This window comes from Mirounga angustirostris, unplaced genomic scaffold (assembly GCF_029215605.1).
Source record: "Mirounga angustirostris isolate CCGP_5_RB_7025 unplaced genomic scaffold, mMirAng1.0.hap1 SCAF_16, whole genome shotgun sequence".
In the NCBI taxonomy this organism is placed as follows: Eukaryota; Metazoa; Chordata; class Mammalia; order Carnivora; family Phocidae; genus Mirounga; species Mirounga angustirostris.
In genome coordinates this window covers 27579398-27595781 of record NW_026991724.1, presented here as the reverse complement: position 1 = coordinate 27595781, position 16384 = coordinate 27579398, and the positions used below count along the sequence as shown (strand labels likewise).

The 16384-nt window shown below is 38.8% G+C and overlaps 1 protein-coding gene across 1 annotated transcript; it reads right to left on the bottom strand.

Moving 5' to 3' along the window:
* On the bottom strand, positions 1-16347 carry NUDT21 (nudix hydrolase 21). The gene is made up of 7 exons (XM_045891097.3): positions 16089-16347; positions 13728-13928; positions 12806-12869; positions 8285-8374; positions 4230-4305; positions 3080-3194; positions 1-1731 (listed from the first exon to the last, which is right to left on the bottom strand). Exons 1-7 carry the CDS (start codon positions 16202-16204, stop codon positions 1710-1712), a joined length of 684 nt encoding a protein of 227 aa, XP_045747053.1. The 5' UTR covers positions 16205-16347; the 3' UTR covers positions 1-1709.
* Between the last annotated feature and the right edge of the window lie 37 nt (positions 16348-16384).

Here is a 16384-nt window from a genome sequence, read left to right as displayed (position 1 = left end):
CAACCATAGAAGGTGAGCTGGATCAAGCTGTTTCCATCTCTGCCTTCCCCAATCTTGATAAGGCTCAGCTAATCAGTGAACTCACCAGTAAAATTATAGTAAGTTATAAATATGCTAATGTAAATCACAGGGGCAGGACTATTAGCTCTTGAGGGAAGAGGACTATCCACAGAATTAGTGGCTTTTAAGGAAATTAAGAATTATTTTTGGTCCTACAGCCTGTTGCTAACCTACTACTCAGCATGAGCATGATCACAATCACTACTTGACACAACCTTGTGAAGGCTTGATGGGACCTCAGCTAAATAAACTTGAACCTTTATTGATAGAGATGTTCTTGGTCTGATTTTTTCAAGTCTAAATAGGGAAGAATTTACAATATACCTTTCAACTCACCCAATATTTAGGAGACAAGGCCTGTGATCTTATCATAAAGATGTAAGAACTAATCAAAAGTTCACTTCTGTCTCTCTCTTAAAAACTACAGCAATCTCTCTTCTTTAAGTAGCTGCATCTTACAAGATCTCCTTTTCATTAAGCCTATAGTCAACACACTTGTTTTAAGGCATGCACAACATACTTGGACCATTATGCAATGACACAGCCAGCACACTCCTTTGCCCTAAGAATAATTTTTTATTTCCCCCAAAACCTGATCCTAATTTAGCAGTGTTATTTTAAAGAACTTTAAAATTTGGCATTTTTCCCACAGGCTGACAAAATCTATCCCCTATCCTGTCTTTAGATTTCAGTTGATTCAAATTATCCCAAAATATTTTTGAAAAGGCTTGTCACTTGCTAAAACCAAATTTTCATTTCTATGGATATAAACTGAAATAACTAACTTGGTAATCCAAGTGTTCAAAACCTAACAGACCCACTTTTAAAAACTTCCTTCACAGATCACCATTTTACCATGGCCCTAAGAATAACTAAACCACATAATTTCACAGCAACACAAATAATTAACACCCCTATTATATGAAGGAAAAAAGTCTCAGTCAGCTCTCAAAAAGGTCTCTTTTTATACCAATTCCCATGAGTTTCCCTAATCTAGCCAATTTTAATGGCTTCCCATATGTTTAAGGTCTGTTGCTTGTGAACAAAGGTCTGAAAAAATCAGTATGAAATGTACCAGTTAGTAATATACTGGGAGCTCTGCTGTAGAACAACTCAAAGTGTATTATTTGGTTCAGGAGTTGCACCTTGGGACTCCACCAAGCAAATCTAGTTCCCAAAAGAAACAGAAGTTCCTCATCACAAAAATCTAGAACACAGTCTTGGAGTATATCCCCCAAAATGGCATCCAAACAAGGGTCCCATATACTCAACTGACCTAAACCTGCCATTGTCTTTTAACATCATCAGCCTAGGAGCAGGGGGAAAAAAACAGTTCTCACCTGTAAGAATTTTACAAGTTTAATGTGAAAATTAAAGAAAAAATACAAATAGAAAGAAGTTCATATTCTTTAATGTTGTACAAAAAAGTATGAGTAGAACCAAAAGTAAATTAAACATTATCACATTTGTTTACACCACTATCGAGTTCTTCATATTAACTTTACTATTCAAACAACAGAAAGTAGGTAGCAATTTAGGGACTGGGAAAGAGATAAAAACGAAAAAAACTTTTCTACCATGTTTATTCTACACTGTGTATAGCTGTGCTCACAGAGACGGCTTCTTTTACTTCTCCACTGTGCAGGAATTCAGTTGTATATAAAATTGAACCTGAATTTTAGAAAGAACAATATCTTTATTAAAAACAGCATTATTTACAAAGTATTTTTTATCTTAGATGGTAAAGAAATTTGGACATTTCTACCCTCCCTTGACATTTCTGGCATTTTCTCACACCAAAACATCCTTTTCTCTCACCTGGATCATCTTACACATTAAATAACAGTTTTGTTGAATACTTACAATTAAAAAAAAATTAAGAGTATACATTTGATTAATTATCCACCAACAAGTTCCTTGAGAGAAGGAAAATTTTTATACCTCATTGTATTATGCCACTCAGCACAGTTCCTGATACCTGATAAGCGGTGTTCAAATAAATGAATTATATGACTCTTTTACGTATCTCATACTTCAACTTTTAACCCATCAGCAGACCAAAGAAGAGGAGCAAAAGATAAAGTTTGATAAGTTAACAAAATGGAAAGAACCAATTTCATACTCAACAAGCTTTCACAGAAGGCCAAAATCACTATTGGAACTGTTTTTGAACTAACATCTATTAGGCATTTACCAGGTGCCTGGCACTGTTCTAAGCACTTTATATGCATTTTTTTCACTTGCTCTCCACAATTCTATGAAGTGGGGACTACCACGCTGATTTACAGGTGAAGATTAAATAAGCAAATAGGCATAATCATTTGTCCAAGGTCACACTGCCAGAAAGTTATTAAAGGTGGAATTAAAAAAAAAAAAAAGGGTGGAATTCAAATCCAAACACTGCCCACAGCATCTATATTCTTAGCCACCACATTGTTCTGTGACTCCTATCTATATAAGACTCTAAGGACCTCAACCAGTACAAGTCAACTTTTTTTTAAATGCATTTCTTATACCTCTATCAGCCAACAACAACAACAAAAAAACAAAAACAAAAAACCAAACTCCATGTACATAAAAATTCAGGACTTAATCCCATATATCCCAGTAGACCTAAATATAGCACATTTCAAAGAGGAAAGAGAACATATTACACCAAGAGATTCAATTCTCCACATTTTCATATAGATAATTCCCCTCAATTTTATTATATAGTGCTAACTGCCATTTTACCATCTCTTCTCTGAATGCAGACTTCAAACTTAACAGTAACAAAAATATCAGATGTGGGGCAGAGCACTCACCCAAATACCAGAATGTCATGCTGCAACTTGGGAGTCTGGGGATACTTTTAGTCAGTCATATTTAACCTCTGGCTTGTACATAAACTAAAAATCCATCTACAGTCTTAGTTTCCTTGAAGACCAAATTTCGTTAACTATTCCTTCTCAAGCAGCTCAGAGTATTTTAAATTTGGCAATTTAGATGAATCAGTCACAAAATATTCAACTTTCCATACCTGCTCAGAAGCTGAGGGAGACTAGAAATGATGGGTCCATATCCTGGTGCATTATCATATAATTCAAACAACGGTGCAGCTACAAGCTTGTAATTTTTAGGGACTGCAAACAAGGCTAAAATAAAACAAAACAGTATTCATTTCCTGTAAATTCTTACATAATCAGTGCTTAAAATTCATTTATAAAGTAATCACCAGTTTTACATTTGAGAAACTTTTGCGGAAAAAGATAATCCTCTTTAATACACTTTGGTTGTATCTTTCAAGCAAAGTTCACAGTGTTAACAACCAAGAGCACCTTGTAAGTGCTGGCCCTGGGAACAAGGGGAGAAGAAAAGAGCCTTCAGGTTTATAATTTATTTTGAATTCCATTTTAAGACTATGACAAGAAACAATTATTTGTTAAAATGTACAAAACACCTAAAGGTGGTATTTAAAAAATTAATTCCTCTGGGGCGCCTGGGTGGCTCAGTCGTTACGCGTCTGCCTTCGGCTCAGGTCATGGTCCCAGGGTCCTGGGATCGAGCCCCGCATCGGGCTCCCTGCTCCGTGGGAAGCCTGCTTCTCCCTCTCCCGCTCCCCCTGCTTGTGTTCCCTCTCTCGCTGTGTCTCTCTGTCATATAAATAAATAAAATCTTAAAAAAAAAAAAAAATTAATTCCTCTGTCTCCTAAAAGTTTTAGTTTATCATGTGAATATCAGTACCAGAAGCTAAACAGCTATTTTAAAATACTACAATCTGGTATTTTAGGCTCTAGTTAACCTTCCCCCTATAGCATGATTGGCACATCTATGAAAAGAACTAGTTAATTCTGGGGCGCCTGGGTGGCTCAGTCGGTTAAGCATCTAACTCTTGATTTTGGCTCAGGCCCCTGCGCTCAGTGTGTAGTCCACCTGAGATTCCCTCTCTCCCTCTGCCCACCCCTGCTTATGCTCGCCCTCACACTCTCTCCCAAATAAATAAATAAAATCTTTAAAAAGTAAATAAAATCTTTAAAAAAAACAGTAGTTAATTCAGTATGTACATAAGTATATGTTTTTATTTTCACAATAAATCCAAAAATTCAAGGAACTTGGAGAAAACACAAGTATTCTTGAAATTACTCTACAAAAGTTTTCAGATGGCTGCATTCTAAAACAAAATAACTTACCTTTCTCTTGAAGTTGAACCAAAAACAACTTCTTATGTTCCTTAGGTTTTGTAATATGTGCAGGAATATATGGGTACTAAAATCACAAAAGAGAATAATTTGCATTTGCCAAGACATCCCTCATACCTCCATGCCTTTATTTACCAACTTCTCCCATTTCAGGCATTAAGATCAAGTATCAGAGACCATGTTCCTCATAATCCCAACACAATTTAACATGTATCCTGTGGTTTCATTTATTTCTTTATATGCTTCTTTCCCAATACGCATAAACTGTTGGGAGAAACAGAACTCTTTCTAGTCTTTCCTTTACCAGAATGTGGTACCTAACAGATGTTCTAATAGATAAATGCTTAATAAATACAACATAATGAGTAGTAAACCATTCAACCATTCAAGTCAATTAAATAAGTAGTCACAAGATTTACAGCTTGAGAAATTTACAACCCAATGAAGTTTACTATATTAGAAGTTTAAATATGGCCTGTGAGGTATTTGACAAGACACTCCTCCCCCAACAATGTCACATACACATACACACACACACACCCCAGATACATGCTTCAGAATACCAGATGAGTAGTCTCAGTGGAGTCCTGTCAGCTAGAAAGAGTCAAGTTGCTTGTGAAAATGGAGAAAATATTTTGAAGAATTTAAGGGATTCTAAAGAGAATTAGAGAGGGGTGGTTGCTAGCTCAGAAAGAATTCTGGCATAGTGAATTTGAAAAGTCAGAGATAGAGAACTCACCTGTACCTCCCCACATATATTCAAAAAATATGGCTTTGGGAGTTGTATTTGAGAGTAGGGGAATTGGAAAATGCTGAAAACAGATATAAGGGGACAGTAGGATAAAACAGAGGTGGCCAAAAGAAGGAAACATCACCCACATTTTATGTAAGAACTTACACTGAGAAGCTACATGTCTTTCCCAAGACTACACAACTAAGTAGTGACACCAGGATTCAACCTCATCTATTCAACCCTTATCTAATGGTAAAAGCCTATTATTTCCCACTATGCTACCCCATTGGATATCCCAGTATTCAAGTTAGAATAATGATACACCAGAGCCATCCCTAAGGTATGATGAATGAAGACAACTGTCCCAGGCTTTGGAGGTGCCCTACACAATCATGAAAACCAGGCACAGTGGCAATGACAGACACAGCAGTGAGTAGTAGTTTGAAGAGCACAGGCTACAGGAGACCTGTGGTTCACATACAACAAAAGCTCCTACACCATGACCGAACCAAAGTGACTGGCATTACCCCAATTGTCTTCTACTCGTGGCTATTTGTTCCTTTTCTTTTAATACTTTCTTCTCCAGTCTTCATCTTGGGAGTTTATTTTAAGCCAACTGCACTTTATACAAAAAGACAGGGAGATGGTGTCATGCTCTTTTCTCGCTGACACCTAACCAATACTCCAAGTGTATTAAATAAACACTCAAAGTGTATTAAATAAACACTCAACACTTACGTTATATCTCATGCTAGCAGAGCCTACCCTAGGGTTCAGTCAATGAAGGGAACTGTCCTAGGACTTTGGTAGGGGAGATGAATAAGGGGAGTATTCAGAAAGTAGCCTGGAAAACTTTTGTGTTATTACTGAGCTTCCAGTTTGGTCAAAGAATGTTCAGAAACCAAAAAACATTAATTATCGTTCTATGTACCTTTGGACCAGGAACTTCACTATTTCCAGATGAAATTATACTTTCTTAAAGCCAAGACAATTTGCAGGTAGTGAGTACTAGCACCAGCTTCCACAGTGCCTTCTCTTCCTATCCCTCAGCTATACTAGAGAGTCAGAAGGAAGAGGACAGATACAATCATTTTTTGCTTGGCTGGTATTTTGTATAATTCTTAACCTGGAACATCTTGTCATGCAAAGAAGCTATCTAAGTCAGAGAGCCTTGTCAACAGGATTCAGGATCAGAGGCTCCCATCAGTTAAAGGTAAAAAAATTTGAGCTCAGTACCATTATCAATCATTACAATGGATTAAAACACAATGAATGTATTTAAATCCATGAGGTCATAGGACACTTTAAAAGGTCACTGAACCAGATTTTTGTGCACCTCACCACCACCCACCTCAGATCTCATCCCACCTCAGATTTCAGGGCAGCTGTGTTGGAAAGTGCCAGAAAGCTCCCAGCTTGCTGCCACTGTCTCACTCTGCTTTTCAGCCTCAAAGCATTTCCAAAGCCCCAGAAAATCTCACAACCAGTGCTCCGACTCAACATGAAAGTGCAAGGGAGTTAATACAACCCTCATCCAATGGGGTAGGAGTCTCCAGCCTTCCATCCTTCTAATGGAACAATTTTAAGGTCCAATCCACATGGTTCCTCACAGTCCTTAGCAGGATCAATCCAGCTGCCCATAGTTGTAATAAAATCAATTATATACCCTTCTTTTTTTTGACTACTGCTGTTTCTGGTCTCTCTCTCTCCCATCAGTCTTACCAGTCTACTGCTTTCTGGGATCACTTCCCAAACAAACTATCTGTACCCAAGTCTCTTATTCTTTCCTTTGAGTAAAGTCTTTGAAGGATACTAATAAATTAACTCATTCTTCTGCAAAGAAGCATCTATTCTTTCCTACACAAACTATACCTCAGGGTAACCAAACAGTTGGTAGGAGAAGTTTCTCTTAATAAAAGGATCACAACCTTAATGAATTAATACACCCAAGAAATTATTATCTATGAGCTGCTAACATTACAAAAAGAGACAACCAGACATTATAAAACTTTTGATGGAAACACATGATACTGTCTGTGAGGGCCATTCCCCAAGATGACCCCCAATGGCTCCTGTCTCCTGGTATCCACACCTCTGGGTAGTCCCCTCCCACAATGTACTATGTTGACTTGTGTGACCAATAGCATATAGCAGAAGTGACGGTATGTCACTGCCAAGATTAGGTTACATGGACCACAGCTTTCTACGTGGGCATGCTCTCTGTCACTGCCTCCACCTTGGATCTCAAGCTCTCGGGGAAACCAGCTGCCTTACTGGGAGTTACCCTATAGAGATGCTCTCATGGTAATAGAGAGAGGCCTCAGGTCAACACCCAACAAGGAACTGAAGCCTTCAGTCCGACAGTGCAGGAAGAGAGGCCTGCTAACAAACACATTTGTGAACCTGGGATCAGATCCTTCAGCCCCAGTCCAGCCTTGAGGTGATGCAATCCCAGCCAACAGCCTGACCATAACTTCATGAGAGACCATGAGCCAGAACCACCTAGCTAGGCAGCTCCCAGATGCCTGACCCTGAGAAATTAAGATAACAAATGTCTGCTATCTTAAGCTGCTAGGTTTGGGGGTAATTTATTATGTAGCAATAAATAATATACTGCATATGGTGAGCCCACCAGCCAAATCCAGGCTCTTGATCTAACTACCAGTTTATAGGACAGAAACGAAAGAACTACAAGTTCAATGACAACTGGCAGAATGCAATCAGCAATGATAACACAAAGGACTTTAAAAAGCTTGTTTTCATTAACAAATAAATTATGAGGAAAAAAAGAGAACTAGGAAACTGACCGGCCAAAAGAGATTTAAAAGACTATCCTAATTTAAACAGAGAACAAAATAAAAACTTGAAACTAGTCAGAGTTACACATATTTAATGCTATTATGAAATAATTTCTTACTCTTAGTGTGAGAATGTATACTGTGTTGTTTTTATTTAAAGAGACTCTTATGTTTTAGAGACGTGTACTGAAATATTTACATCTGACATGATGCCTATGATTCATTCCAAAATAATCCAAGGTGAGGGCAGGGGAAAAGGCGTGCCAGGTGAAGTCTGACCATGAGTTGCTAACTGTTGAAGGTGGAAGACAGGTAATGGGATTCATGTACTTTTATTATTCCTACTTTTGTATGTGTGAAATCTTTCTTTAAAAGAAAAAAATGCTTGATTTTTTAATTTTTTATCTAAACTAATGAGAGAGAAAGTCAAATTCTGCTATACTCTTTTCAAAAGGCTGGAATTAAAGTAGTTTTCTACTTCCCCAAATGCTCAGCAAATAGAAATGAGCATTGACCTGAGGAGGTTCAAAATTTGGTCTCCACCAGTTACCAATGCAGTCATCAATGACCCAGTCTTGCAGGACTCCATCCTGACGACCCAGTATCTGTCAAAAAGAAATAATACAGTCAGTAAACAACTAAATATACCTACCCATGAATATCCTTCTTTTTTAAGATATAGATTTCCTCTTTATAATTTCTTGTCTATTATTATCTACGTCACTTGGCCCAGGACTTAACTATTAGTCCCAAAATGGCAATCTAGTATCAACCTAACTATATAGGACCAACAAATCTGTTGTTATGCCCTGGCCACACATGAAAAGCCAAAGGTGACCACTTTCTTACCTCAGCCAATGCCATACATACAATAGTTTTAAATCACTACCTAACTAAATTATAGAAAAAACTTTCATTTTTATAAATCTGTGTGGCATAATATTAAACTTAGGTTATTTTAATCAAAATTATACTCTACACATTTTAATTGGTCAAACATGGTTCTACAAGGTTTAGGAGAAAGAGAAGTTCCCTGTCCTGCTCTCCCCATTTCCATTGGCTGTAACTTTCAACTCTGCGGTTTTCCCCCATTCTTGCCTCTATTTTTACAAGCATTCACCTTTTTAAAGAAACTGTTTTAGTTTCAGAAGGTTGCTGGGGGGGGGCAGGGATGGGCTAGATAGAAGGTGGGTATTAAGGACACTCGTGATGAGCACTAGATATTATATGTAAGTGATGAATCACTAAATTCTACTCCTGAAACTATAAGCACTGTATGTTAACTGACTAGATTTTAAATAAAAACTTGAAACAAACAAAAAAACCAAACTTTTAGTTTCAGATTTACAGAAAAAAATGCAAGATGGTACAAACTTCCTATGTATCCCACACCCAATTTCCCCTATTTACATCTTACACTAGCACAACACATTTGTCACAACTAATGAACCAATACTGCTACTTTATTAACTGAAAGTGAATACTTTATTCAGATGTCCTTAGTTTTTAAACTAACGTCCTTTTCCAGTCTCAGAATCTCCTGTAGTAACAGTTTCTCAGTTTCCTTGTTTTTGATGATCTTCACAGTTTTAAGGAATACTAATCAGATATTTTATAACATGCCCCTCAGTTAGACTGGGATTATGGATTTTGGGGAGTTTGGAGAAGAAGTCCACCAAACTAAAGTACCATTCTCATCACATCATGTCAAGGGCAAGTTATACAGACAGGACTTTTCACTGATGTTAACCTTGATCACCTGGCTGACGTACTGTTCATCAGTTTCTCCACTATAGTTATACTTTTCATGCATTCTTTTTGGTCATTTTTTGATTACTTTATATTTTTATAAACCTAAAGAAAAGAAGCAATGAACCCCCTCTACTGTGAGTGAGAATGTGGATCTTTCATTTTTTTTAAAGATTTTATTTATTTATTTGACAGAGAGAGACACAGCAAGAGAGGGAACACAAACAGGGATAGTGGGAGAGGGAGAAGCAGGCTTCCTGCACAGCAGGGAGCCCGATGCGGGGCTTGACTCGAGGACCCTGGGATCATGACCTGAGCCGAAGGCAGACGCTTAACAACTGAGCCACCCAGGCACCCCTGAGAATGTGGATCTTAAAACTATATCCTCCATTCATACTTTCTCTTCCACTATCCTCCCATTATCAATATCTAGTTAAGTCTACATTCAGTTTTTAAATTACTATGACTAGGTGACTCAGACACACCAGAGTGTTTAGTAAACTATCATTTCATTTACTATACAACTATCCTTTTCCTTTAGAGTTAATAACTGTTTCATACATATATCATTCACTATCACTACTTCATCTCCACGTTCTCCCAAGAACTTAAATTTCTTCTCAATTCACATGTCAATTATTCTGTCAATTTCATTTTTTTTTTCCTAGGAGACACTTTCTATCATCCTCCTCTAGTCTTAGATGGCTCTCAGCCCTGCCTCGCAAATGGGAGTCCTAGGGCTTCCCTCTGCCTCTCTTCCGTGTTGTTAGATCCTCTCTATATTTTGAACCCTGTATCTTCTTAGTTTTTTCTTTCATTTTGGTAGTGAATACCCTCCAGCAGCTTCCTGAGAAAAGTTACAAGAGATATATTTCTGGAAATTCTGTATGTCTGGAAATAATTACCTGCACACTTGATTTATGGTTTGATTAGAGAGAGAATTCAATGGCAGAAATCATGCTCTCTCAGAATTATGAAGGCATGTTACAAGACCTTTTAACTTCCGGTATTATTTCTAGAAGTCAATACCATTTCTGTTGATGCTTTGTATTTAACTCATGTCTCCCCTCCATTCCCCAACTTCAGAAGTTTTTAGGATCTTCTCTTTATCCTTACTGATTGAAACTTTCATGATGATATGCCTTTGCATGGATCTTTTAACATTCATAAGAGGGCAGGCCAGCAGGTCTCTTCAACCTGAAAACTCATGTTAAGTTTGAATTATTGCTTTGATATTCTTCCTCTGCTCCATTTATCTATAATCTATTTTGGTCCTTCTAGAATGACCCACTAATTTTATCTTTTCTCACCTTTGTTTTACCTTTTCATCCTACTTTCTAGATTTCCTCAATTCAATCTTTTAACCCTCTACTGAATGTTTTGTTTCTGCTAACATTTTTTCAACACTCATGGGTTCTTTCTTGTTGGCTGAATAGTCTTTTTTATGGCCCAGTGTTCCACAGATGAGCTATCTCCTCTCATCACATCAAGAATATTTATTATAGGGGTGCCTGGGTGGCTCAGTCATTAAGCGTCTGCCTTCGGCTCAGGTCGTAATCCCAGGGTCCTGGGATCAAGCCCCGCATCGGGCTCCCTGCTCGGCAGGAAGCCTGCTTCTCTCTCCCCCACTCCCCCTGCTTATGTTCCTGCTCTCGCTATCTCTCTGTCAAATAAATAAATAAAATCTTTAAAAAAAAAATTTTTTTTTAATTATAATTTTATTCATTGCTGAATTTTCTGTTTCTGTTGAGTTCCTTTTGCTTCTTTTAATCTTTTTCTTATTAAGACACTTTCTCCAAAAGCCTGGCTCACATTAAGGGTAAAGTACTAAGGTACTTAGTTGTCACCTCTGAGTGATAGGGCCATTCTCTTCTTTGGGAAGATTCCCAAATATCATCATCTGGAGGGGGTTTTTTGGACTGGTCACTTTCTCTAGAAACAAAACCTCCAACCTTCAGTCTGGGGTATGTAAGCCTAGTTGTCACAGTTTTATCAGTGTAGTAGAAATCTAGAAGTCTCACTATTCAGGATGTAAACTCTCATTTATTCTCCTCATCCTTTCTACTTTTTCATTATGTTTAGTGTTCTGAGTCAATCTCTACTGACAATCAATCACCAGCCAATCTTTATCTAACTGGAAAGAGTGTGGAAGACTATCTAGATATAGAAATACAGACTATCCGTCAATCCAGTTTCCAATCCATGCATGCCCCCACTTTCATGGGCACCTGGCACTTCCAATTCTTCAGCCTTTGTGGTGTTATGAAGTGCTAGGTCCTGAGTTACCCCTCTGCTGGGCTGAGGTTTCCGCTAACTCAAATGTGATTTGCCCATCTGCTTTTCTAGCTTCTAAAAATTCTTTTTTGCAATTGTCTCATTTTAAACTCCTTCAATCCTACTGAATTTCTATCTTTTAAAACCCCTTTACTTCCTTTTTGGTGGATTTCTGAGAAGCAGCTGAGTTAAGCAAGTAGGTTCAATCAGCCACATGTAAACGGAAGTCCAAGCAGAGCACAATATTTAAAACGTATGATGCACTTAAAAAAATACTGGAAAGATAAACCAATAGGTCAAAGTGGTAGAATTACAGGTGATTTTAGTTTTGTTTCTCCTTCTGCTTTTCAGTATTTGCCAAGATTTTTGCACAGAATGTGTATTAGTTTTGTAATTAAAGAGGGAAGGATGGCGTGCTATTTGGCCTCAAGTCTTCAGAAACAGACATTAGAGTGACTTTTAAAAGGTAGCACAATTTGGGTAAAGCTTGAAAGATGTGCGCAAAAATGAAAATAGCTTTTTAACAAGAATCACTCTTGTTAAACCCCTATAGTGGCCTACGCTGCAACAAAACTAACTGCATTCCAATCTCCAGCTCCATGACATACTAACTGTAAACATCAAGCAAGCTACTTGAACCCTCTGTGCCCAGTTTCCCTATCGGTAAAATGGGATTAATATTAATACTTCTCCCTAGGACTGTTGTGATGATTGAAGGAGCTCCTGCACGTAAAGCACTCAGAAAAGTGCCTAACAGTAAGTACTCAATAAATGTTGGCTTTTATTAACCATTATTGTTACATCGACACCTTCATGGAAAAAAATGTTAAGTTCTAGTTCAATTTACGGAAAATAAACATAGTACTAACACTCTGTTGTTTAAGTTTTATTTATTGAAAACTACTCAAAATAAGCTTAAAAAATAAAAAGATAAAAAGCCTAATTATCCATTCAGATGATGATGTTCAAATAGACAAGGATAAAACCACCAAAGCGGTTAAATGGAGAAATACCTCTGTCATTAAGCGTTTTAGTCCTTCAACTTCATCTTCTCCTGGGTTAAGTTCACCACCTGGTCTGTATAAAGGTTAAGAATTTCACCTTTCAACTTAAAACAATTTTAGGATAACAGGAAGAACACAATAATAGTTATTTCTATCATATAACTGAATAACACATATTTCAATGTCACATAAGGCAATCAAAGCAAACAAATGTCAAAGGGAGGGGGAAGAATGTGCTATAAAGTTGAATTCATAATATTAATTCACCAGACTAACAGTGCACAAACCCTAGCTTTAAATGAACAAAATATGTAATATAACAAACAACTTCTAGCCACCAGTCTTTCCCACTCTCTTTTCTCTGGAAGGTAATCTGGTCATAATGGATTCTAGAAATGCCCAAGGAGGCAATGGACCACATTCTTTAGGTCTGAAAAATGGGGCATTCTTCAAGAATTCCAAACTAAGGATTTGGACCTCTCTTTTTGGTACAATCTGGTCAAACAGTTGTGCACTAAATGTATAATATGGAGATATTTATGAGTTTAAATGATAAAACTAAACAGTTACCTATAAAAATGTAAGTTATTTTAAGAATAGGAAATACCATTCATCCTAAGAAAGAAAGAATATCACTTGTTCTTAGTAATGGTACAATGACATCTAGAAATTAAACTTGAACTAATTTGCTTCACGGGGCTTCTATCAGGCTCAGTTATTAACAACAATATACAGAAACATGCAGATTGCTAGTTAAGGAATAAATGAATACTACACTGGAGAAAAATGACATTTTTTCTCTTTCTAAAGACTCTATTAACAGGAGTGTTTATGGAAATAAATGACTAAGGTCTAAAATTGTCTTCCAAAGCTGCACAAAACAGCAATCCTATTAAAAGTTGTCTAGCTGTTAACTTCCAATGACACTTACAATTTGAAGAAAGTTGTTCCCAGCTGTAGCAGTAACACATGTGGTAGCCGGTGCTCATGTACAATCAGAACCCCTTCTACAGTCCTTCTCATTCCAATTTTATCAAACTCCTCCCTCATGCGCTGAAATCTGGCTGCAACAGAGCTGTCCTTCTCATAGAGGGGCTCTTTTGTACCAAAAGTATAATTGGTAAGAGGGTACCTGTGATCCAAAAACAAATATCTAACATGAGAACTGAAGACCATAATTTACCACGACAGATACCAAACACATATAAGGAAACTATGGTTTAAAAAAAAAAAAAAGTGTTCAAACTGTACTCAGAGAACCAGGTTTTGTCCAAAGTTACACAAATTAATGTGACAGCAGAGATTAGAATCCAGCTCTGGACTGTAAGGCCAGAGCTTCCATTACATCAAGTTGCTACACCACACTTACCTTTCAGATACAGATAACACCACCCCTTTAGGCCCTCAACTGCTTAGAGAAGTGGCTATCTGGATATCTGGTAATCCTCTGGTTTTAGATCATGGCGGCTAGACTAACACTGCCAACCTGGCTAACATGCCCTTGGGCTCTTCTACTAATCTAATCAGAAATTCTATTAATTATGGGTGCTAAAGACTAGTATCTCTTTTTCTGTAAGGTGAGCGATCGATCACCTTCCATCATCTCTTCAGTTACTTTTCTCCCAGTCAACTACCCTCAGACTTTTCTGGTACTGAAACCCTTTCCTCTTCAGGTGAACTTATCTTTTCCCTCCATATAAACCTTAACTTTCTGCATGTATTCTATTCAATATCCTTATTCTTCCCTTCTCGTCATTCAAATCCTTTGCCCACAGTATCTAATCTGAATATTGTCCCCTCCTCTAGCAAGAATTCAAAATATAGCTCATATAAAGACAGTATTGTATATACCCATCTATCTAGCTACAGATTTCATAAACCTAACATTTTTATTGTCTAAATTTCCATGCCAGCACCTGTTTTGCCAAATAAAACAATAACTACAACCATCTCTTCAATTTCAAATCGCTTTTGAAGGGGAAAAGTTAATTTATTTGAAAGTAAAGTAGAGAAACACCTGAAGTTTCTCATGGAAACACCAGCATCAGTAAATCCTTGCACCTTTTCTAAGATTGTTTGTCTGATAGAGAGAGCAAGCGAGCACAAGCAGGGGGAGCCTCAGGCAGAAGGAGAGGGAGAAGTGGGCTCCCCACTGAGCAGGGAGCCCTACGCCGGACTAGATCCCAGGACTCTGGGGATCACAACCTGAGCGGAAGGCATAGGCTTAATCGACTGAGCCACCCAGGAGCCCCAGTCCTTGCACCTTTTAAACACTGCCCAGTATAAACTGGCCACTTTCCTTCATTAGGATCAGCACCACGGTGCCTCACGAACTCTCAGAAATGATTAAAAAAAAAAGAGAGAGCACACTGACAATTTGCTGAGCAAGAGAGAACTCCAATGCCAATTACCTGCCACTGCGAGATAACTTTTGAGAGTGACTTCGAAATGCAATAGCTTGAAGGGTTCAAACAGAAAAGTGTTGAAAATAAAAGCACAGCCCACAGTGGGTTCTCTGGGGCTACATGCTGGTCCCCTCCAGGGTCTGAATGAAAGCCCAACCTTAACAGTATGCACCCTCCCAAGATGGGGCCCGCTGGCTGCCTGGCTGCTGTCGCTGCGGAGAGAAGACAGGTGAATGCATAGGTTAGGCCAGATGGCCCCGAGCACATGAATAAAATGTGGTGGATGCTGGAGCTCAAATATCAATTAAGCCGTTAAGAGAAAAAAACTAAACCTACGCATTAGAGCTAGCTCTCGAAAGCTCACTGCTACAGAAAAGTGAAAATTGCAAACAAGATAACATTATACCATTTATACCAAATAAATTTGGTATAAATTTGCAAACAAGGTAACATTATACCATTTATACCAAATAAGAACCCACAAAAGCAATACCACATACGTGATGTGAAAACATAAACACTGCACAGGAAGAACGAACACCACGCTCTGCAGCTGGTTTCCTCTGGAGACCTGGGCAAGGGGTGAGTTCAAAAGCAAACTTGGGACTTTCCTACTATCACTGAATCCGGGGGCATGGGAGCAAGCCCTCTCTCCGGGAAAGGAAAACCCTCTCAAGTAGGACTCTAACCCCGTGGCGCCCGAGGACCACGAAGGGGCCCGTGGGATCTAGAAAGGCGCGCGGTCGCGAGCGGGAGTGGAGGTGATGGGGAGGCGTGAAGCCCGCCGAGGGCCGGGGGCGCGCCGAAGAAGATCGGCAGTCTCTGCGAGCGCTCACGAGGAAGGGGGTGCCCGCGAATGCAGCGCGCTAAGGCCAGGCCGCACTTACAGGTTGATGGTGCGCTCCAGGGTGAGGGGCTTGGTCTGCTGGATGTACTTGTTGCCGAACTGGTTGACCCCCCGGGGCCAGCCGGTTTGTGAGCGATTGGGCGGCACCACGGACATGCTGGCGAGCTCGAGTACTTGCGGAGAGAGGAAGTGGGGCAGGCAGGGAGACTTTCCCTGTGCCGGTAGCGGTTATTTGCGTCCCCCTCAGCAGACGCCACCCGCCATTAACATGAGAGCGCAAGAGGAGGCGAAGGCACGCCGGAAGTGCATCCGGAGCCTCTGGCGGCAGGAAGTAGA

What these genes read in the sequence shown, in the direction of transcription:
- NUDT21 (XM_045891097.3), bottom strand. Translation starts at nt 16,204, where the DNA reads ATGTCCGTGGTGCCGCCCAATCGCTCACAAACCGGCTGGCCCCGGGGG. An exon ending in GGAACAACTTTCTTCAAATT is followed by an intron (nt 12,870 to 13,727) that starts GTAAGTGTCATT and finishes ACCTTTATACAG; the next exon opens with ACCAGGTGGTGAACTTAACC. An exon ending in TAAAACGCTTAATGACAGAG is followed by an intron (nt 8,375 to 12,805) that starts GTATTTCTCCAT and finishes TCTTTTTGACAG; the next exon opens with ATACTGGGTCGTCAGGATGG.